The sequence below is a fragment of the Heptranchias perlo genome, unplaced genomic scaffold (genome assembly GCF_035084215.1).
Source record: "Heptranchias perlo isolate sHepPer1 unplaced genomic scaffold, sHepPer1.hap1 HAP1_SCAFFOLD_60, whole genome shotgun sequence".
In the NCBI taxonomy this organism is placed as follows: Eukaryota; Metazoa; Chordata; class Chondrichthyes; order Hexanchiformes; family Hexanchidae; genus Heptranchias; species Heptranchias perlo.
In genome coordinates, this window is record NW_027139623.1 from 2,442,119 (window position 1) to 2,466,442 (window position 24,324).

Consider the following 24,324-nt stretch of genomic DNA (forward strand, 5'->3'; position numbering starts at 1 on the left):
CCTGAGAAAGGAGGAAGTCTCCGAAAGCTTGTGAATTTAAAATAAAATTGCTGGACTATAACTTGGTATTGTAAAATTGTTTACAATTCCTCAGTATAGACAGTATCCCCTCAATCAATTACAGAATTTAACACAGCATTACAAGTAGTGTTTGGTCCAACAAAATGTACTTACAGCTCGTCTCCATTCCCAGTTTTTCTAAATCCCACCCGTGCAATATAATGTGAAGAATGAGTTTATCTTCTGTCCCTCTCTCATCTGTAAACTTCAATGACCCGGGGTTTGGGGACATCTACTGGCCGGAAGCAGAACTGCAACAGTTCGGAACAAATTGCTGAAACCGGACAATGTGCAGTGTGAGCGTGTTTGTGATTTGTGGCAGGTATTAAATCTGATTTTTTTTTAAACCCGCCCATTAACATTTCTTGTTTGTTATTGAACAGTAAACAGAGCCGGACAGTAAGGATGTGGGGTGTTATACAAAGAGCATCTATTGCAGGCATCATGTGAGAAGTTTGAAGGACACATTTTAAACAGTGGCTGTTTTGTTTCGGTTGAATGGTTCATTCCAAGGGAGAGGGGATTAGAAATCTGATATGTGCAAAGCTCCCCGCCCCATCGGGTAGTCCCATTGATGGATCAGTGCAGGGGGTGGGCCGTGTTTGGATGTCACTAAATTGTTGTAAAACAGCCCAACACACCTGGTGTGCAGAAGCTGAGTGCTGCAGTACTGCAGTGGAGTCAGACACTGACACTGTTTGTATCGCTGGTTTTCATTTGTGGATTTTACAATGATTATTAACAGAGAGATTCAATTGATCACTTTTGTATTTTCTACCTCACCTGTTCTTGAATTACAAGAGATACTTTTTCTTCCAGAGGCAAATCCTTGAAGGACCCAGAATCAGTGTGATGTTTCCTCCACTCGAGGCACATGGAACAGTGCAGCCAGCTCCTTCTCACACACAGTATGTATATTATCACTCACAGAGCACAGAGACACAGACAGGTCATCACTCCCACAGTCTCAGACAAGCAGAAATATTTAATCCTACACTGATCCCAATCCAACAGTCAAACAGAGCAGGAGAGACAGATGGAATTTCCATTTCACAACAACTCAGTACCACTGACGGGCAGATAAATAATTCCCAGTCCAAAATCACACCCAGTATCAGATTGAAAGGCACTGTGTCAATCTCATATTAGTTCAGCCTTAGCTACAAATTAAATACCAGATAGAACTGACACATGGTACCGATTGATAGATACAGAATCAATCACAATAGTGTACCCCGAGATTCAAATTAAATACCAGCCCACAACTCACACACATTATGAGCTTAAAGATGCAGTATTCATGACAATATTGGACACTAAGATATAAATTAGATACCAGTTCAGATGTTACCTATATTTGCATCACATATATGTCCAAAAATCTCATAGTGTCTGAATGAAATGGACAGTTTCAATTCCTTTACCGGAGACTGTGTTGCACATTAGATACAAGTCCAAAATTCTCATACAGTATCAGATTGAAAGATACAGTATCAATTCCATTAATGCAGACTGAGCTACACATCACATACCAGTCTAAAAATCTCTGTGTCAGATTGAAAGATACAGTTTCGATTTGATTAGTACAGACTGACCCACACGTTACATACCAGCATACAAATCTCACACAGTATCTGACTGAAAGATACAGTATCAATCCCATTAGTGCAGACTGAGCTGCACATTAGATACCAGTCCAGAAATCACATTCAGGGTCATGCTGAAAGATGCAGTTTGAATTCCATTTGTGCAGACTGAGCTACACAACAGACACCAGCCCAAAAATCTCAGTGTCAGATTGAAAGATACAGTATCAATTCCATTAGTGCAGATTGAGCTTCATATTATATATGGTCCAACATTCGAATACATTATCGTACTGAAAGATACAGTATCAATCCTATTCATGTTGACTAAGCTGCACATTGCAAACCAGTCCAATAATCAGATCAACTCATGCTGAAAGGTACGGCATCAATACCATTATTGCAGACTGAGTTATTCCTTACACACAAGTCCAAATACAGCACACAGTGTCAGACTGAAAGATACAGTATCAATCCCATTAATGCAGACTGAACTACACATTAAATACCAGTCCAAAAATCACACAGTGTCAGCTTGAAAGATAAAGTATCAATTCCACTAGCCCAGACTGAGCTACACAATAAATACCCGTCCAATAATTTCACAGTAAGGTATTAAAATGTACATTATCATTTAAAATAGTATTCACAGAAATTAAGATATAATCCTACATCAAAACTCACAAACATTGTTTGATTAAAACAAAATCCAAAAGTGTATCCATAATTACAAATTAACGCTAGACAAAGGACCATGCATTAAAGACACAGTTTCATGCAACATACTGCAAACTGAAATAAAAATACAGAACGAATCCAGACTTGCACTTTGTCCCAGAGATTGAGTTACAGAATGAATCCTACGCTGAGATATAATACCAGAGACTGACTGTCGCAGAATGAATCCCACACTCACAGGCAGCACCAGAGACTGACAGATTCAGAATGAATCCCACACTCACACACAGTACCAGAGACTGACAGATTCTGAATGAATCCCACACTCACACACAGTACCTGAGACTGACAGATACAGAGTAAATCCTACATTCACACACAGTACCAAAGACTGACAAATTCAGAATTAATCCCTCACTCACACACAGTACCAGAGACTGACAGATACAGAGTAAATCCCACACTCACATAAAGTACCGGAGACTGACAGATATATTATGAATCTCACACTCACACACAGTACCTGAGTCTGACAGATACAGAGTTAATCCTAAATTCACACAGAGTACCAGAGACTGACAAATTCAGAATTATTCCCACAATCACACACAGTACCAGAGACTGACAGATACAGAGTAAATCCCACACTCACATACAGTACCGGAGACTGACAGATACAGAGTAAATCCCACACTCACATACAGTACTGGTGACTGACAGATATATTATGAATCTCACACTCACACACAGTACCTGAGTCTGACAGATACAGAGTTAATCCTAATTTCACACAGAGTACCAGAGACTGACAAATTCAGAATTATTCCCACAATCACACACAGTACCGGAGACTGACAGATACAGAGTAAATCCCACACTCACATACAGTACTGGAGACTGACAGATATATTATGAATTTCACACTCACACACAGTACCAGAGACTGAAGAGAGAGAATTAATCTCAAACTCAGAGACAGTACTGGAGACTGACAGATAAAGAATGAATATACAGTCTGACATCTACTGGCCGGAAGTGAGAACTGTAACAGAGTGGAACAAATTCACATTGTCTGTCGTTGTGACAGATTCAGGACAAAGTGCAATGTGAGGAAATAGTTTCTCTCTGTAACTTCTACTCTCGTATTTTTTCATATTTTGACAGTGAAATATTAAGACAATTGATTCAGAATAAAGTTTTTGTTTCACTCAAGCGATAGTTGTGAATTTGCCCCATTATATTTCACTCGACATTGCGCAATATTTCTGTCTGATTTCTCAGGACACGATTTAGATTAATACAAATAAACCGAACTGAAACAGAAATAAAAACTGAGCACAAAGCTGGAAGTTTTAATGGCGACCGTCAAAGGTGAAAGGGATAAAATAGAGAGAAAAAAATACCAAAAATGCTGGAAAGACTCAGCAGGTCCGGCAGCATCTGTGGAGAAGGGAAGCTCGGGTTAACGGGTCAGGACTATGACCCTTCTACAGATCAGAAAGATTAATCCGACATAATTTAAATAAGGAACGGGAATCAGCAGAGGGAAAAACTTCAGAAAATCAATTAATTTCACTGAATCCGGACAATTGTGTCCAATATCCACAGTACAGATCAGGGGAAATAATAATACAAAGGGACAGAGTTAAATTCAACATTATGGGGGAAATAAATGAGCTTTAAAGGTATTTTTTAATATAAATTACACCCGTTTATGTTTTGGAAGCACGATCCCTCTGAACATCATCAAATTCGGTTCCAGTCTTGGTGTTTCTGAATTAAGCGAACTGGGATTCAAACCTGTTGGAATTAACTGTTTGGAAGGCAGCTATACTCACCATTATAGCGCATTAGTTCACTCAGAGGGAGAAATGGAGTGTTTCTGTGGAGTTTGGGTTTTGAGTTTCTGGTACTTTAATCACAGACAATAAATATTTCCCAAACACCAGCCCCTGAACAGACACAACAAGCTGGTGGAATTTCTCATTCATAAATATTAAATGAGAGGATGACAACAGAGAATAGGAAACGGTCAGGAAGATTTCACAAGAACAATTGGGGAAGCAAAGAGGAACTACGAAATTAAATTATCAAGGAATATCAAAAGAAACAGTAAATTATTCTACAGATGCATAAATAAAACAAGGAAAATCAGAATAGCTTCAGTGCCACAAAGGGATGCACAAAATAAACTCAGTGGTAACGTCAGTGAAATGCCAGAAATATTGAATGATTACTTTTCCTCAGTATTTACCCGGGAGATTAACAGGGTGAACATGATATTAGAGGAAGAGGTCAATAAATATATCAAGACATTTAAGTTAGAAAGGGTGGTTAAACTCCTGGTCCAGATGGATTGCATCTGCACATATTAAATGAAGCAAGGGAAAAGATAGCAGAGGCACTGTTACATATATAGAAAAAATCATCACAAAAAGGAATAGTGCCAGAGGACTGGATGACAGTTAATGTGATTCTTATAATTTAAAACAGGAGATCGAACAATTCCAGGGAACTATAGACCAGTTAACTAAAGGTCGGTGGTAGGAATGATCATGGAATCTTTTACTCAATGAAGCAATAGAAAAACATCTAGAAACCGAAAATATAATAAAGAATAGTCAGCATGGATTTCAAAAAGGGAAGGTTTAACAGTTTGGCAGAAGGTTTGACAGTTTAAATTACAGTTCACCATAACTTATCTGCTTATCAATTCTATTCCTCTCGAAATAAACCCCAGTGCTGTGTTTGCTTTCTGTGGCCTCATCAACCTGTGTTGCTACTTTTAATGATTTGTCAATCTGTACCCCTAAATCACTTTGCTCTTCTACACCATTTAGACTCTTATTTTCCAAGCAGTGTTTGGCCTCCTTATTCCCCCGAGCAAAATGCACCACCTCACAACTTTCTATTTGGTAACTAAATGTCCATTTCCTCCGCCTTTCAGCAAGCTTATTAAATCTTCTTGTATTTTGTTGCATTCTTCCTCAGTTTAGGCTATACCCCCAAAATTAATTACAAGCATTTAATACAGCATTCCAACTCATGTTTGGTCCAACAAAATGTTCTCCATTCCCAGTTTCTCCAAATCCCACCCGTGCAATATAATGTGAAGAATGAGTTTATCTTCTGTCCCTCTCTCATCTGTCAACTTCAATGACCCGGGGTTTGGGGACATCTACTGGCCGGAAGCAGAACTGCAACAGTTCGGAACAAATTGCTGAAACCGGACAATGTGCAGTGTGAGCGTGTTTGTGATTGGTGGCAGATACTAAATGTGATTGGATATCTGAAGAAACCAATCAGAGAGTGAAAGTAAATGTTTTGTGTCCTCACGCCCAATCGTCCAATCACAATCATTGCCTTCCCCCATCCCTCATTACCATAGGGCTGTGGGGCTGCCTATTTAATCCGAGCTCGGAGCGGATTTGGGTCATTTCTGGGTCTGAAATTCAGTTGAAAATGCCTGAGGACAAGAAAGCAGCTCCCAAGAAGGGCGCCAAGAAAACCTTGAATAAAGCACCAGCCAAGGGCGGCAAGAAGCGGAGAAAGTCGAGGAAGGAGAGTTACTCCATCTACGTCTACAAAGTGATGAAGCAGGTTCACCCCGACACCGGCATCTCCTCCAAGGCCATGAGCATCATGAACTCCTTTGTGAACGATATTTTCGAGCGCATCGCGGGTGAGGCTTCCCGCCTGGCCCATTATAATAAACGGGCGACCATCAGCTCCCGGGAGATCCAGACCGCCGTGCGCCTGCTGCTGCCCGGGGAACTGGCCAAGCACGCCGTGTCGGAAGGGACAAAGGCGGTGACCAAGTACACCAGCTCCAAGTAAAACTCCACAATGTACTGAAAAAAAAACAACGGCTCTTTTAAGAGCCACCCACAACCTCTCTGAAGGAGCTGCATTTCCGATATATTTACATAGTATGTTTTTAACACCGCGATATTATTCCAATTGAAAGCTGATACTCAACGCCGTTGAAATTTCTGACCCATAAACTGAACACGAGTTTCTGATCCGCTCCTTCCCATTCGCTTTGTTCTTACAGCGTTACTATTCCGGCGACGAACACACCCTGAATGACCCCTTCGCATTTCCATTATCTCTATGAATTCAGTCTCCCCACATTAAAAGCAAACCCTCCCCTTGCAGTAACATAGCGGAATAGGGGCAGAATGAGAACTCCGTCCGGGTCCCTCTTTTCACAGAAACACTCTCGGCTCTTTGAGAAGGGACCAATCTATAACGTGTCACTTTTATAAAGACTAAATTGAAACGTGTCCCTTCACGGAATGCTGTGAATGGGGATTTTTGTCCCGTTCGGTACAGTTTGAAAGCGATGATAAAATTAGCGAAAATTTAAAGCAGATTTTAAAATAGCGCCAGCGATTGGTGACGGGTAGCGCTGAATAAGACACGATAAAAAGAACGGGTTTAAAATCTTGTGCTCAGGGCGACATTGATCGAAATCCGGTCCTTTACTACACTGAAATTGGCGGGCTTTTTGAAATTCATCAAATTCCTGGTCTGACCGTTGAGGCCGGTAAATCCCGCCCTCTTCTGATTCCCAGCTATCTGATTGGTTAATGAAATAGGCAAATGAGGTGTATTAAAGAAGAACCAATCAGATGATCTTTTAGTCTATAAGAAGGGTAAATACGGAAATCATTCTTCATTCTTTGTAAACAATTTTACAACACCAAGTTATAGTCCAGCAATTTTATTTTAAATTCACAAGCTTTCGGAGATTTTCTCCTTCCTCAGGCAAATGTTTCAAGATCTCCTTGAAGCCTACGCATTTATACATATTGAACAATAATAAATGGTGTTTACAGACTGCCCCTGCAACTGCCCGTTGCCAAGGCAATCACCGTGTTCAGACAGAGAGGTGTTACCTGCAGAACCTCCGAATACACATTCAATAAAAGAACAAACAGGGAAAAAAAACAGAGAAAAAAAAAACACAGAGAGAGGCAGAAACATCCGGAAGGCAGAGAGAGCCAGCAAATGACCCATTATATTAAAAACAGATAACATTTGTTCGCTGGTGGGGTAACGTGTAGCGTGACATGAACCCAAGATCCCGGTTGAGGCCGTCCTCATGGGTGCGGAACTTGGCTATCAATTTCTGCTCGACGATTTTGCGTTGTCGTGTGTCTCGAAGGCCGCCTTGGAGTACGCTTACCCGAAGGTCGGTGGATGAATGTCCATGACTGCTGAAGTGTTCCCCGACTGGGAGGGAACCCTCCTGTTTGGCGATTGTTGCGCGGTGTCCGTTCATCCGTTGTCGCAGCGTCTGCATGGTCTCGCCAATGTACCATGCTCTGGGGCATCCTTTCCTGCAACGTATGAGGTAGACAACGTTGGCTGAGTCACAGGAGTATGAACCATGCACCTGGTGGGTGGTGTCATCTCGTGTGATGGTGGTATCTGTGTCGATGATCTGGCATGTCTTGCAGAGGTTACCGTGGCAGGGTTGTGTGGCGTCGTGGACGCTGTTCTCTTGAAAGCTAGGTAGTTTGCTGCGAACGATGGTCTGTTTGAGGTTGGGTGGCTGTTTAAAGGCGAGTAGTGGAGGTGTGGGGATGGCCATAGCGAGGTGTTTGTCCTCATTGATGACATGTTGAAGGCTGCGGAGAACATGGCGTAGTTTCTCCGCTCCGGGGAAGTACTGGACGACAAAGGGTACTCTGTTGGTTGCGTCCCGTGTTAGTCTCCTGAGGAGGTCTATGCGATTCTTTGTGAAAGTGTTTGTGAGATTGTGGAAATGTCTGGAAGAGGAAAAACCGGCGGGAAAGCTCGGGCCAGGCAAAGTCTCGCTCATCCCGTGCTGGACTGCAGTTCCCTGTGGGCCGTGTTCACAGGCACCTGCGAAAGGGGAACTACGCTGAACGTGTGGATGCCGGAGCCCCGGTATATCTGGCTGCTGTGCTCGAGTATCTGACGGCTGAAATCCTCGAGCTGGCCGGCAACGCGGCCCGGGACAACAAGAAGACCCGCATCATCCCCAGACACCTGCAGCTGGCCATCCGCAACGACGAGGAGCTCAACAAGCTGCTGGGACGGGTGACCATCGCCCAGGGCGGGGTGCTGCCTAATATCCAGGCCGTGCTGCTGCCGAAGAAAACCAGCACTGTGAGCTCCAAGAGCAAGTAAAGCGGCCAAGATTTAATCTGATAACCCAAAGGCTCTTTTCAGAGCCACCCACTGTATCTCTGGAAGGGCTGGTTACTGTCTGAACGGAGTTAGTAATTAATTTAAAAATAAGCAATCTGTTTCGGATCTGGTGATTTTACGTTCCTTGATTCCGATTCTAGATCTAACTGCCTCCCATTAGTTAGAAACTAACGATATCTTCTTAAATACAAATGATCTGTTGCAGTACTCGCTTCCGGACAGTAGATGTCGCCAACCTCCAATAGTTTAAAATTTGCAGATTGTATCGGAAATGAGACAAAAAATAATCAGTTCATTAAACTGGGCGGGTGGGATACAGAAATACCAGGTCAGTTTGATCATCGGCAACAAGAGGCACTCTATTGTGTTCCGGCCATTATTGTAAGTGTGATTTACAGTCTCATCCTCCCACAACACTTACTCGGTCTGACTTCCATTTCCCAGACTTGTCCGCCAGAAGGTGACGGATGTGTTGATTATTGTGTCAGCGATTGCTGAATCAGTGAATGAAATTTATCCGTTATTGGCTGTGAGAGGGATTTATTCTGTCCCTGTCAGTCTGTTCCTGTGTCAGTGACGAGTACCGCAGTGAATGTGTCACTAAGTTTTACACTGATTCTACAGCTGGAGAGGGATAATAGACAAACTTCATTTGATCCGAGTCTGGTTCTTTAGAGGTTAAAATATTTCCAACAGAGCCAAGCTGATACTATATCGGAAATGAGAACTTGCATTTCTTATACTTTGCACGAGTGCCCGAGCCTCTCCCTGTGCATATGTCCCAGTTAAATTGACACTGGGGATGTGGATACCTGATGTGAAAGAGTAGGATCGAAATCAGATCTTTCTGTACCTGTTTGCCAGCACTTTCCCTGTCCAAATGTGGCACTGGAAGTGATGATGGGACTCAGTCTGCGCTGCATGAGTGGAATTCACCTCCCTCCAATCCTGGGTGTGATGTGTGGAAATTAAACTGTGTCCGTTTCAAATTCCTGATGTTGGTCATTCTGGAATTGTCACCCTTGTCTGTTTGTGTAAATTTAACACTGCTACTTTACCTGCCCGAAAATTCACAGATCAGCTCTACTCCGAACTCTCTCTGGTGTTATAACGGGCGATATGGACAGTTTACAAATACGAGTCGTGCCCGCCTGACATCCGCTCCCTCCCTTCATGAATTTCCCGTTTTAGTATATTTTTACCTGCACTATCGCACCATTTCAACCCAGGAGATCACAGCTCTTTCCATCGCCGATTTGGTGGCTCTGAAAAGAGCCTTTGTTGCACTTGGTGCTGAAGCCGGGTCGGGTTTAGGCGCGCTCCCCGCGGATGCGGCGGGCCAGCTGGATGTCTTTGGGCATGATGGTGACTCGCTTGGCGTGGATGGCGCACAGGTTGGTGTCCTCAAACAGCCCCACCAGGTAAGCCTCGCTGGCCTCCTGCAGGGCCATGACGGCCGAGCTCTGGAAGCGCAGGTCTGTCTTGAAGTCCTGAGCGATCTCTCGCACCAGGCGCTGGAAGGGCAGTTTGCGGATCAGCAGCTCGGTGGATTTCTGGTAGCGGCGGATCTCCCTCAGAGCCACAGTGCCGGGTCTGTAGCGATGAGGCTTCTTCACTCCGCCCGTGGCTGGAGCGCTCTTCCTCGCCGCTTTGGTAGCCAACTGTTTGCGAGGAGCTTTGCCGCCAGTCGATTTACGCGCTGTCTGCTTGGTCCTGGCCATTTTCTGAACAGATCTCAACACAACCTGAGACACAAAGACTGTTAATACGGACTGCGCTCTGGGGCCGCCTTATAAAGGGTCTAAGGGGATCCGCCCCTGGCCTCTGATTGGCTTCAGTCCCACACCCAGTCAGGGAGGGATCGCCCCTGGACGATGATTGAACCGAGCTCTGTCAGTCAGAACGAAACGGCGGGAGATATTGGGCCCCAATTGGCTGAGCTGAAATTAATCTTCAATTTCAAAAAGCCCGCCAATTTCAGAGCATCAAATAACAGTTTCAAGAAAATCTTATTTCCTTCCAGCAATTTAAGAATCTCTCTCTTTATAATCTCCATTATTTCCTACTCCTCAGCTCAAACCTCAGGCTGTTTCACATTCCGGTTCATTCTCTGATCTGTCTGTAAACGGGCGCGAATAAAGCCCCGGTCATTGCTTTCCGTAACGGGACAAAGTCCAGCTTCAATTTCAAAAATCCCGCCAGTTCCGGCCCGGTGAACCGCTCCTCAAACAGAAACTTCACATCGAACTGATAATTGAATGAGGGCAGGAAATAAAGAGCGAGCAGAGAGGACACAGCGGGAGAGGGAGTGAGGAGGGATTTTACTCTGAGCGGAGATTGTAATGTCTGGGGAAAGAGTCTGTATCACCGCCTGTTCATTTATACCGTGAAACCTGGAATTCCGCTCCTTCTCTCGGGATGGCCGAGAACCCGGGCCGTTGTTTCTGATCTCCCTGTACCGAGTGTTGGGGAATCTCCCCATACTAATTAAATATCGGAAACGAGTTCCCCATCCCGAGATCTTTCCACTCCCCGTTCCCAGGTCAGTGCTCTCTCTGTGAGGCGGTGGGTGGCTCTTAGAAGAGCCTTTGTTTTGTGTTCGGTTTGAAAGGACCGTGACGTTCAGCCGCCGAATCCATAGAGAGTGCGGCCCTGCCGTTTCAGAGCGTACACCACATCCATGGCAGTGACCGTCTTGCGCTTGGCGTGTTCAGTGTAGGTGACCGCGTCCCTGATCACATTCTCCAGGAAAACCTTCAGCACCCCGCGGGTTTCCTCGTAGATCAGACCCGAGATCCGTTTGACACCGCCACGGCGAGCCAGGCGGCGGATGGCTGGTTTGGTGATCCCCTGGATGTTATCACGAAGCACTTTCCGGTGCCGCTTTGCTCCGCCTTTGCCCAGTCCTTTGCCTCCTTTACCTCTGCCAGACATGATGATTCTTCACTAAAATCACTGTTGAATGAATAACAAACTTATGCTGGTTCCGTTTTTATGCAGCCTGCACCGACCTGACTGAGAAAGAAATAGGGTGAGAGAGGGAGGGGAGGAGACAGGGTGAGATATTAAACAGGGAGGGGAGGAGAGAGTCAGTGTGACGGACAGAGCGGAGTGCGGCCTTTGATCTTCCAGCTCCACCTCCAGCTTTCTCCACCCGCCAATTTCAAACCGTTTATGGATAATAGAACCGAAACACAGCGCTCCGCACAAACCCTGAGAGACTCGGGCTTCATATTCAAGGATTCACAGAAACACGGAGCTTTTAAATAAACCCCGTTACAATTAACAGTCAGTAATATTCCTGCCTCAATACAGTCCCTTCTAGAACAAGTCAACCCGCCTCCTTCCATTTCAGTCCCAGACCCGATTCGATCTCCCCACACATCCCCTCCCAGACGGGTTCAGCAGTTTACAAACACTTTATTGCAGCTGATTTGGAGAATCTCATGTGTTGGGGTTTGAATTGTGATAGCGGCGGATCTCCGCCAGTTTTACCCTGTCACGGACTCTCGCCCTGAATCTGTGAGAAAAAATGAACTGGGACTGGAGCCGAACACACGCCAGTTCCAGTGAGGCCCGGCCCGGACATCCCATTCTCTCTATTTTATTTCAGACAGTGGGGGTGGGGCGGGGATAGCGAATGTCAGCGAGTCACCAGGACCCTGGGTTTATTTGAAATTATTTCCATCTGAAATCTGAGCCCGGCCCCGGGACAGGAATCATCTGATTCCGGGATCTGCTCTTTTCTGAGAGACGTGGGTGGCTCTGAGAAGAGCCGTTGGGTTCAGATGGTCACAAGTTGCACTTGATTTTTTACTTCTTTTTGCCCGCTGCTTTCTTAGGCTTTGCTGACTTCGGCTTGGGCTTGGCCCTCGGTTTTTCCACCTTCTTCGCCTTCGCCTTCACTGTCTTGGGGGTCTTGGGCTTCTTCGCCGCCGCTTTCTTCTTAATTGGTGATTTCGCCGCCTTTTTCGTGGTCGATTTCTTGACCGCTGGTTTCTTGGCCGTTAATTTCTTGACGGCTGTTTTTTTGGCCGCTGGTTTCTTTCCGGGAGATTTCTTCGTCACTTGTTTCTTCACCTTCTTTACCACTTTTGCCTGGGTTTCCTTCTTAGCGACTCTGAAGGAGCCCGAGGCGCCCGTGCCCTTGATCTGCACCAGGGAGCCTTTTTCCACATTTCTCTTGATACTTAATTTGATCTGGGACCGGAGCTTCTCCACATCCAGGCCTTTGGTAGCCAGAACCTTCTTTATCGCGGCCAGGGATATCCCCTTGCGATCCTTGCAATCCGCCACAATCTTAAGGATCTGTTCTCCCAACGGGGGGCCGGTGGTCTTGGGTCTGGGAACCGCCTTCTTCTTCTTGGGAGCCTTGGGTGGAGCGGCGGCGGCGGCAGGAGGTGCCGTTTCGGCGGCTGCAGTGTCTGTCATGTCCGCGACTCTGTCGAAAATCTCTCTGACAGTCAGAGCTGGGTCAGAAATGAAACGAGAGGCGGCGGCACAGAGCAACTTGAAGGCACAGAGCGGACGGGGCGGAGACATCCTGCTGTCAGCTCCCGGCCCCTCCAGCCTCTCTGTGTTTCTCTCACCTCTTAAACTCCCCGATTCCTTTTCAAATCGGGCACTCCAGAGTCCCAGACTAGCCCCTTCCCATCTGTAACACCGGTATGTTTGCTGTCGAAAAACTTTCACCGGAATTAAAAGCACCAGTTTCGATTTAAACCCGTTTCATTGCTGCACTGATCGCGCTCTCTCACCCGATCGCTGACATGATCTCCGTTTTTCGGCTGAAATCTTGAATTGATCTGAAACTTTACCTTAAATTTCCACTTCGGAGCTCGGCAGGGGAGGAGGGCGATCCTTTGACAGGGATTTTTTAAAATTTTACTCAAAAGGGACTCGGAAATCTGGCGATGAGACCGGCCACACAAACACAGTGACATTAATCTCACCCACCCGCCCCTTTAACACACTCTCTCTGACACAATGTTCACATCTTCACATTCACAGGACAAACTGTTCGCCAGATTGACAATTCCCGGGACAGGCTTTCCTCCCCGCTCGGCCTGTGCTGCACATTCTCGGGGGTTAGTTGTAGTTTCCCAGCTCAGTAACTGTTAAACACTCTGAGGCCGGCGCTCCTCACAGTGTCTGGTCCCCAGTTTCAGGGACAGGAGACAATCACAGCTGTGGATGTGATTATCCATATCTGGTTTTACATTATTACATTGTCTGCACACAGAAATATGTTTGGTTGAGGCGATAATACAAATAATCCGCTCATGGCTCCTCCAGTCTCTCTGTCTTTCTCTCCCTCCTCCAAAACTGACTGACAGACAATAGTAACTGGTGTCCCATCCGTCCCATTCTAAACACCCAGAGACGGCCAGTTACTGAATAAATTCAACATTCGTAGGCAGTCCAGTGTCAGACAGTTACAGGCTGTTTCTCTCCACCTTTCCTTACTCGACTGGAGACTGATAAATGCACCGTCAGACCGGCTCATCCATAAGAGAAGGGACAGTGACCGTCTCACCAACAGCACCGGAGGTCTGTTCACAGACACAGAATCAGTCTTTACCTTCCAACAGGGTGTTCATATTACGCTCAATAACACTGTCCCGCTCTCATGTACAGCGCTAGAGATAGAGAAATACAGACGGACAGATAAAGAGACAGACAGAGACAGGCACACAGACAAAGTATCATTCTCACACTTCCTCTCAGTGTGTCCGTTTCACACTCAGCAAACAGTATCCCACCTTCGTGTGCAGCGCCAGAGAGATACAGACAGGCAGAGTATCAGCCATACGCTTCCCATCAGTGTCTCTGTCGCACGCTCAGCAGCAGTATTCCACCTTCATAAGTTGTACAAAAGAGAGAGAGAAACTGACCTGCAATGTCCCGTTTTCACCCAGTAACAAATTGGAAAATTCTCCATTCCAATTGCCATTCCAAGCTGGAGTGACAGAAGATGCAGTCTCATCTCTCACTGATATTATTTCAGAGACAGACACATTATTAATCCCACATTCAGGGACAGTGTCACGCATTTAACCCTCTGTTGCATGTTGTACCCTCTGAAATTTTGCAGCTCAGGGCCCTTCTGCATTTCTCTCAGTGACCGAGATTTTCACTCCGATTGAAATAATCTGGGACTGTTGCCGTCAAATATTAATCCTACACGGTCCCAGCAAATACACCGACTCCCACTTTCCTCCCATGTTTCTCCAGGATTGGTTCGAGGAATCCGGCCTCCCGTTACGGAGTCACAAGTTTCTTTATCAGTAAAGGGACCAAGAATGAAAAGAACCAATTGGCTCATTTCACAGCCGCTCACTTTATCTCTGAAAGACTCTTTTCCATTAAAAGATACCGAGAGAAACAGCAGGGATGGAAACATCTCGTTTAATAGTTAGAGATTGTAAAGTCAGTCTGGATTCCAGCGTTAGGCACTGGTGGAATCCCATCTGTTTTCCATTCTGGTGCCTGTTCCTGCACTGCCTGTGGACCCCATTCCCTCTGACCTTTCCCCCAGACCCACTTCCTTTGCTCAGACTCGGAAAAATTCCAATTGGGGAAAGTTTCCATCGATTTTTGTATTGAGAATTAAACCAGATATCTGCGCATGCGTGACTCAGCCCCGCCCCCAGCGCTGGTTGTTGGTGAGCAGAAGAGCGCATGCGCGCTGCCCTCCCCGAGCTCGGCCTGTGGGCGCCATTCCCTCAGTGAGCGGAAGAAGATGGTTTAAAACAGCCGGGAATGGAGAGATCACGGCCCCCGGGGGAAGGGAGCAAAGAGCAGTCTCGTTACAGCAGCTCATCGCTTCGGGACCGTGTCCGCAGATGGGCTCAGAGATCGGCATTGAGTCCGGGGGAAGGTCAGGGGGAGTCCGGGGGCTGTTTGTAAGAGGCGGAGTGGATCAGGAACTGGTCCCGGAACATGGAGTGAGCGGGGGAAGGGAGAGGTCATTCTCGGGCTGTGTGTGTCCAGGGTGTGTCCAGGGTAAGGGGGACAGAATGGGAAGAAACTGCTATTTAAAATCATTGCTGCTTTCTCTCCCCAAATCAGTGGTGAATGTTCCTGGTTCAGTTCCAGTCTCACCCTGTTAATGAACAGTGAACAGTCAGGATGTGGGGAGTTAGACAAGCAGTATCAATTGCAGGCATCAGGTGAGAAGTTTGAAGGACACATTTTAAACAGCGGTTGCTTGGTTTCGGGTGAACGGTTAGTCCCATGTTCGAGGAGTTGAGAAACCTGACCGGTTAAAAAGGTCCCTGCCCCATCGGGTCGTCCCATTCACGGACCAGTGCAGGGGTTGGGTTGTGTCTGGATGTCACGAAATTGTTTTAAAATCGTCGAACACACCTGGTGTGCAGAAGCTGAGTGCTGCAGTACTGCAGTGGAGTCAGACATTGACACTGTTTGTATCACTGGTTTTCATTTGTGGATATTCATAATAATCATTAACAGAGATATTAAACTGATCACTTTTGTATTTTCTACCTCACCTGTTCCTGAGTAACAAGAGATAATTTTCTTTCTACAGGCAAATCCTTGAAGGATCCATAATGAATGTGATGTTTCCTCCACCCGAGGCACAAGGAACAGTGCAGCCAGCTCCTTCTCACACACAGTAAGTATATTATCACTCACACAGAGCACAGAGACACAGACAGGTCATCAGTTCCACAGTCTCAGACAGCAGAAGTAGTCAGTCCCACACTGATCTTAAATTCCAGAGACACATTTTCAATCCAACCATCAAACAGAGCAGGTGAGGCAGACACTGTTCCATTTCCCCCTAACTCAGTCCCGCTGACAGGTGGATACAAAAAGCCCAGTCAAAATCACACTCTCGGATTGAAAGGCACTGTGTCAATCTCACAATAGGGCAACATTAAATACCAGATAGAAATCACACATAGTACTCAATTGAAAGGGACAGAATGAACCCCAATAATGTACCCCGAGATTCCAATTGAATACCACCCCACAACTCGCACATGTGACTTTAATACATGCAGTATCCATTTGAATAGTGTATCATGAGATACAAATTGCAGCCAAGTCCAAAACTCATCTGCAGTATCAGACCGAGAAATGCTGTGACAGTGTAACCTGAGAAAGAAATTAGAAACCAGTTTATAATACACTCATAGTATGAGAGTTAAAGATACAGTGTCAATTCTATTAGTGCAGACTGAGATACACATTACATACCAGTCCAAAAATCTCATACAATATTAGACTGAAAAACACAGTATCGATTACAATAGTACAGACTGAACTACACATTATATACCAATTCAAAAATCATTATCAGTTTGAAATATATATTACCATTCACAATAGTACACAGAGATATTGATTTAACAGTAGTCCAAAGATACACAAATTATCTGATTAAAAACCTCCAGCATGAAATTCTAAAGTTTATCCATATTTACCAATTAAATGAGAAAAAACTATTTCAACATGAAGATATTAAAGCTACAGTATTTAACACTATAATGTAATCAGAGAGAATAATTATAGATAGATACAGAATAAATCTCACACTCTTTTATGGTACCAAAGTTGACATAAAATGAATCCCAAATATCTCATAATGTAGCAGAGACTGGCAGATAAAGTATGAATCCCACACTCACACAGCATCAGAGACTGTATTTCTTGAATGAATCGCAAACTCAAACAAACCACTCACAAGATACACAATAAATCCCACACAGTATCACGGACTGAGAGATACAAAATGAATCTCACAGTCACCTACATTAGTGCAGACTGAGTTACAAATTAGGGACCAGTCCACAAATCTCAGTGTCAGATTGAAAGATACAGTATCAATTCCATTAGTGCAGACTGAGCTACATATTATATACCAATACAAAAGACCAATACAGATTCAGACTGAAATATACAGTATTCCATTTATGCAGACTGAGCTACACATTGTAAACAAGTTCAAAAATGTCACCATATAAGTTTGGAAGATACACTAAATCACAACTGTGTTCACATCGATGCAGATTTAGTAGTAGCCCAAAAAGTGCACTCATTCTCTGATTATGACCTACAGCATCAGATTTTAAAGGATATGATTATCTACCACTTAAATACTGGGAAAAATTATTTATACATTTAGGTATTAAAGATACAGTTTTGAGCACCATGCTGTAAACTGAGATACAAATTAGATACAGATAAATAATGAATCTCATACTCAGATCCAGTGCCAGAGACTGACATATAAAATGAATCCCTCACTCACACAATGTACAAGTGACTGACAGATACAGAACGAATCCCACACTCACATACAGTAGCACAGACTGACAGATACAGTATATATATCACTCATATACAGTATCAGAGATTGATGGATATGGAATGAATGTCTCACTCACATACAGCACCAGAGACTGACAGATATGGAATTAATCCCAAATTCACACATGGTGCCACAGACTGACAGGAACAGAATGAATCTCATTCACATACAGTACCAGGGACTGACATATAGAGAATGAATCCTACACTCACAAACAGTACAACAGGCTGACAGATACAGAATGAATCACAAAGTAACAGTCAGACAAATACAGAATGAATCTCTAAGTGAAATTACTGCAGACTGAGTTACACATAACATGCCAGTCCAAAAATCTTAGTGTCAGATTGAATGATAATGTATCAATTCCATTAGTGCAGACTGAGCCAAACATTATATAGCAGTCCAACACTGTCAGACCATACCAGACTCAAAGATACATCAATTCCATTAGCACAGACTGAGCTACATGTTACACACCAGTCCAAAAATCTCATACAGTAACAGACTGATTGATACATTATCAAATCTATGAGTGCAGGCTGAGCTATATATTACATTCCAGTCCAAAAATCTCAGTGTCAGACTGAGATACAGAATTAATTCCATTATTATCGACTGAGCTACACATTATATACCAGTTAAATAATTTCACCATGAACAGATTGAAAGGTACATTATCATTCACAACAGAGTTCAGAGATGAAGATGTAATACTACTCCAAAACTCACATACGTTGTTTGATTAAAGAAAATCCAAAAGTGTATCAATATTTACAAATTAAACACTCGATAAATACTGCATATACTTTAAAGTATTAAAGATATAGTTTCAAATACAATAATGTAAACTGAAATAAGAATATAGAATGAATCCAGACTTGCACATGGTCTCAGAGACTGAATTATAGAATGAAACCCAGACTGAGATAAATTAGCTGAGATTGACAGATACAGAATGTATCCTAAACTCATATACAGTATCAGAGACTGACAGATACAGGAGAAACCCCACATTTGCATACAGCACCAGAGACAGACAGATACAGAATGAATCCCACACTCATACACAGTACCAGAGACAGACAGATACAGAATAAACCACATACTCATGTACAGTACCAGATACATTATAAACCCCACACTTATATACAGTGTCAGAGACTGAGAAGTACAGAATAAACCACACACTCATATACAGCACCAGAGACAGTCAGAAGCAGAATAAACCTGACACTCGCATACAGTACCCGTTACAGACAGATACAGAATAAACCCCACACACGTACAGTACCACAGACTGACAGGCACAGAATGTATCCCACACTCACACACAGTACCAGAGACTGACAGATACAGAATAATCCTCACATTTATGTTCAGTACCAGACACAGACAAATAAAGAATGAGCCCCACACTCATTTGCAGTACCAGAGACAGACAGATACAGAATGAATCCCAAATTCACACACAGTACCAGAGACTGACAGATACAGAATAAACCCCACATTCATATACAGTACCAGAGTCAGACAGAATACTGAATAAACCCCACACTCACATACAGCAGCAGAGACTGACAGATACAGAATAAACCCCACATTCAAACAGTACCAGAGACAGACAGATGCAGAATAAACCCCACACTCATTTCCAGTACCAGAGACAGACAGATACAGAATGAATCCCACACTCACACACAGTACCCGAGACTGACAGATACAGAATGAATCCCAAATTCACACACAGTACCAGAGACTGACAGATACAGAATGAATCTCACAATCAAATACAGCACCAGAGACTGACAGATACAGAACAAAAACCACAATCATTTCCAGTATCAGAGACAGACAGATGCTGAATAAACCCCAAACTCATGTACAGTATCAGAGACTGAAAAATACAGAATAAACCCCACACAGGTACAGTACCACAGACTGACAGGCACAAAATGAACCCCACACTCTCACACAGTACCAGAGACTGACAAATGCAGAATAAACCCCACATTCAAACAGTACCAGAGACAGAGAGATACAGAACAAAAACCACACTCATTTCCAGTATCAGAGACAGACAGATACTGAATAATCCCCACATTCACATACAGTGTCAGAGACAGACAGATACAATATGTACCACCCACTCATATACAGTACCAGGGACAGACAGATACAGTATATACCCCCCACTCATATACAGTACCAGAGACAGACAAATACAGAATAAACCCCAAACACATCTACAGTATCGGAGACAGACGGACACAGAATAAATCCCACACTGACACACAGTACCAGAGACAGACATCTACAGAATAAACACCACACTCATATACAGTATCAGAGACTGACAGATACAGAATAAACCCCACAATCACATACAATACCAGAGACTGACAGGAACAGAATGAATCTCATACTCACACACATTATCAGAGACTGACAGATACAGAATAAACCTCACAATCATGTAAAGTGCCAGGAAAAATTGTTTGGTTAGGGAGTGTCTGTAAATGATGGAAACATGGTGTCTGGTAAGGGAGTGTCTATACATGAAGGAAAAACGGTGAAGGGTCAGGGAATATCTATAAATGAAAGAGAAATGGTGACGTGTCAGGGAGTGTCTATAAATGAATTTGAAATGGTGTCTGGTAAGGGAGTATTATAAATGGGAGAAGACATGGTGACAGGTCAGGGAGTGTCTAAAAATGAAGGCGAAATGGTGACGGGTGACGGAGTGTCTATAAAGGAGGGAGAAATGGTGACAGATGAGGCAGTGTCTGTAAATGATGGAGAAATGGTGACTTGTCAGGCAGTGTCTGCAAATGAAGGAGAAATGGTGTTTGTTCTGGGATTGTCTGTAAATGAAGGCAAAATGGTGACTGGTCAGGGGGTGTCTGTAAATGAAGGAGGAACGGTGATTGGTCCGGGAGTGTCTGTAAATGCAGGAGAATTGTTGACAGGTCAGGTAGTGTCGACATCTGAAGGAGAAACAGTGATGGGTCAGGGAGCGTCTAATAATGAAGGGAAATGCTGACGGGTCAGGGAGAGTTTGTAAATGAAGGAGAAATCTGAAGGAAAAGAGAGCATCTATAAATGTAGGAGAAATGGTGTTTGATCAAGGAGTGTCTGAAAATGAAGGAGAAATTGTGACAGGTCAAGGATATTCTTTAAATGAAGGAGAAATGGTAACTGGTCAGAGACAGTCTGTCGCCAAAATTGGGAGATATCACAGATGGACGGCTTACAGGCAGCTATAGCGAGGGACATTGTGTAGAAATGAGGGGCAGAGCATATACACACAGCCAGATTCAGCATATTCAGGAGAGGAGAGGGGAACCAGTGAGTGTAGAACTGATCCCAACCAGAGTCAGCACCTTCAGGGGAGGAGAGGGAGGGGAACCATTCAGTGCAGAACTGAACCCAGTCAGAGTCAGGATCTTCAGGAGAGAGAGAAAACTTAAATAGAAGGAAAAATGTTGGAGATGGTGTGATGGGTTTGGGTTTCAGCAGAGGGAGGAGGGTGAGTGTCTGGACGGGGATTTACAGTCTGGGGGAATGAGCGGGAAGAATGTTCCACAGGAACTGGAATGGCCTGTTCTGAATTTCTATCCTGTATTCACAGTGAGGACTTTTGTTATCTCCTTTTACAGGGTATTACAAGGGGTGGATTTGCAGACGAGAAACTCAAACCAAACATCACGTCAAGATCTGACTCCATTCACCAGCACCTGAAGATTATCGGCCTTAAAATATAGGAGAAAGGTTGATCTGTTCTATCTGTGGGAAAACATTTCAAACATCACTGTGACTGCAATAGCAGCGAGACACACACACCCGATTGAGAGTGTTCCAGTGCACTGACTGTGGGAAGAGCTTTCACCAGTTACACAGCCTGAAGAAACATCACACCATTCACAGTGGAGAGAAACGAGACACGTGTTCTCTGTGCAGACGAGACTTCTACTGATCTCCAACGTGGAGAGAGAGAAGGACACCCGCACCATGGAGAAACCGTGGAAATGTGGGGAATGTGGGAGGGGATTCAGTTACTCATCCCGGCTGGAAACTCATCGACGCAGGCACAATGGAGAGAGGCCATTCACCTGCTCCGTGTGTGGGAAGGGATTAACTCAGTCATCCAACCTCATTGAACATCAACTTGTTCACACTGATAAGAGACTTTTTAAATGTTCTGTCTGTGAGAAGAGCTTTAAAAGAAAAAGTGATCTGCTGACACACCAACGCACTCACACTGGGGAGACGCCGTTCACCTGCTCCGTGTGTGGGAAGGGATTCACTCAGTCATCCAACCTGCTGACACACCAGCGAGTCCACACTGGGGAGAGGCTGTTCACCTGCTCCGTGTGTGGGAAGAGTTTCACTCGATCATCCCACCTGCTGAGACATCAGCAAGTTCACACTGGGGAGAGGCCGTTCACCTGCTCCGTGTGTGGGAAGGAATTCACTTGTTCATCCGGCCTCATTGAACACCAACTTGTTCACACTGATAAGAGACCCTTTAAATGTTCGAACTGTGAGAAGAGCTTTAAAAGAAAATGGGAACTGCTGAGACATGAACGTATTCACACTGGGGAGAGGCCCATCACCTGCTCTGTGTGTGGGATGGGATTCACTCAATCATCCCACCTGCTGAGTCACCAGCGGGTTCACATGTGACTGCAGGGGTTGGATTCTGCTGTTATTGCTGATGTTAATCACATCCAGGACTGAACCATGTTCATTCTGACTGTTGGGGGTTGTTTCTGATGTTAATAATCCCTTTAACTGGGCTGGAGTTTAATATTCTGTACAAGTGTCAAATAAATAAGCTTTCATTTGAACACAGTGTGTCCAGTCCTTGATATCTCGATGATAAGAGAGGCAGTTTGAGAACTCATGATGAAGTGAGTGGAATCCATCTTATCACTGAGTTCCTCCACCAATTTAAAAAATGGATCTACAAGATGTCCAAGTCTGACAGGACAGAAAATTCCATTAAATCACAGGGTCCACTTCAATCAGCCTGAGCAGATTTCCACTACCCTTGTGTGAAAAAGAGATTCCTGATTTGAATCCAAGACACCCTAGCTCTAAATTTAAGTTTATGACCTCTTGTTCTGGATTCACTGACGAGAGAAAATAGTTTTTATTTCCACCCTATCGAATCCCTTTATAATTTTAAATATCTGGATCAGATCACCCCCCAACCGTTGAAACTCAAGGGAATGCAAACCCAGTTTGTGCAACCGGTCCTCATTAATTGAACCCTTCAAGCTTCAGTCTCATTCTGGTGAATCTGCACTGTCCTCCCTCCAAGGCCAATATATCCAATATGTCCCAGCACTGACTGTGTGTATAACAGGAGTGACTCACCCAGCACTGACTGTATGTATAACAGGATTGGGTGTCCTAGCACTGACTGTGTGTTCAACAGGACTGAGTGTCCCAGCACTGACTGTGTGTATAACAGGACTGAATGTCCCAGCACTGATTGTGTGTATAACAGGACTGAGTGTCCCAGCACTGACAATGTGTATAACAGGACTGAGTTTCCCAGCACTGACCATGTGTATAACAGGACTGAGTGTCCCAGCTCTGACAATGTGTATAAAAAGGACTGAGTTTCCCAGCACTGTCTGTGTGTATAACAGGACTGAGTGTCCCATCACTGACTGTATGTATAACAGAAGTGAGTGTCCCAGCACCGACTGTGTGTATCACAGACCTGAGTGTCCCAGCAATGATCGTGCGTAGAGTATACATGGGCTGTGAGCGAAGATAAATGGGTTGGGTAGAATCCATGATAGGTTGGAGTGACATGGGGTTGTCGATGGAGATTAAATCGGTTGGAGGAGGTTACAGAGATAGGGAGCGGGCGAGGACCATGGAGGGATTTGAAAACGAGAACGAGTGTCTTAAAATCGAGGCTTTGCCGGACCGGGAGCCAATGCAGTAACACACGAACAGAAACTTACGGTTCACTGCCCGGCAGACAGATGGGGAAGACATTGATGTCCACGGAGGAACAGTCAGGGTCACAGCAGCAGTCGAGTTCGCAGACTCCGCCAGTCAGGTCACAGGTACAAATGGGAACGGCTGGAACAAGACACACACAGTGAGATCTTACAACAGAGCACGGACGGTCTCAAAGACCACCTCCCTCCCTTGTCTGAATCCACGATCACCGTCTTCACCATCTCCCAAAATCAATCTGCAGACTTATCCTCCCACTGCTTTCTACTCACCGAATTACAGCTTCCAGATACCCAGCACAACCCACTTAATAAATAATAATAATTATGCGGATAGAATAGAGAAGCTGGGATTACTCTCTTTGGAGCAGAGAAGGTTCAGGGGAGATTTACCAGAATGGTACCGGGGATGAGGGACTTCAGTTCCCGGGAGAGACTGGAGAAGCTGGGATTGTTCTCCTTCGAGCAGAGACGGTTCAGGGGAGATTTAATGGAGGGG

General features: G+C 44.5%; 4 protein-coding genes across 8 annotated transcripts in view; 2 read left to right on the top strand and 2 right to left on the bottom strand.

Annotated features, from left to right (window-relative positions):
- The window catches only part of LOC137316682 (zinc finger protein 850-like), a gene marked incomplete at its 5' end in the record, with an annotated part of 239,239 nt that overhangs the window by 126,077 nt on the left and 88,838 nt on the right, over positions 1–24,324 (bottom strand). The gene's annotated exons all lie outside the window — the stretch shown is intronic.
- Positions 936–22,694, top strand: LOC137316727 (zinc finger protein 211-like). Of its 5 annotated transcripts, none has more exons than XM_067980582.1 (3): positions 15,174–15,512; positions 16,057–16,143; positions 21,504–22,694. In XM_067980582.1, exon 3 carries the CDS (start codon positions 21,856–21,858, stop codon positions 22,528–22,530), a length of 675 nt encoding a protein of 224 aa, XP_067836683.1. In that variant the 5' UTR covers positions 15,174–15,512; positions 16,057–16,143; positions 21,504–21,855; the 3' UTR covers positions 22,531–22,694. The 5 variants fall into 5 exon arrangements, with proteins under 5 accessions (XP_067836687.1, XP_067836683.1, XP_067836685.1 ...); XM_067980584.1 differs by having other exon boundaries at positions 15,174–15,387; XM_067980581.1 differs by lacking the exon at positions 15,174–15,512 and adding an exon at positions 15,522–15,930.
- Positions 5,787–6,161, top strand: LOC137316753 (histone H2B 1/2-like). Its single transcript, XM_067980613.1, has one exon. The coding sequence runs from the start codon at positions 5,787–5,789 to the stop codon at positions 6,159–6,161; it is 375 nt and encodes a 124-aa protein (XP_067836714.1).
- Positions 12,321–12,938, bottom strand: LOC137316729 (histone H1-like). The gene has a single exon (XM_067980588.1). It carries the CDS (start codon positions 12,936–12,938, stop codon positions 12,321–12,323), a length of 618 nt encoding a protein of 205 aa, XP_067836689.1.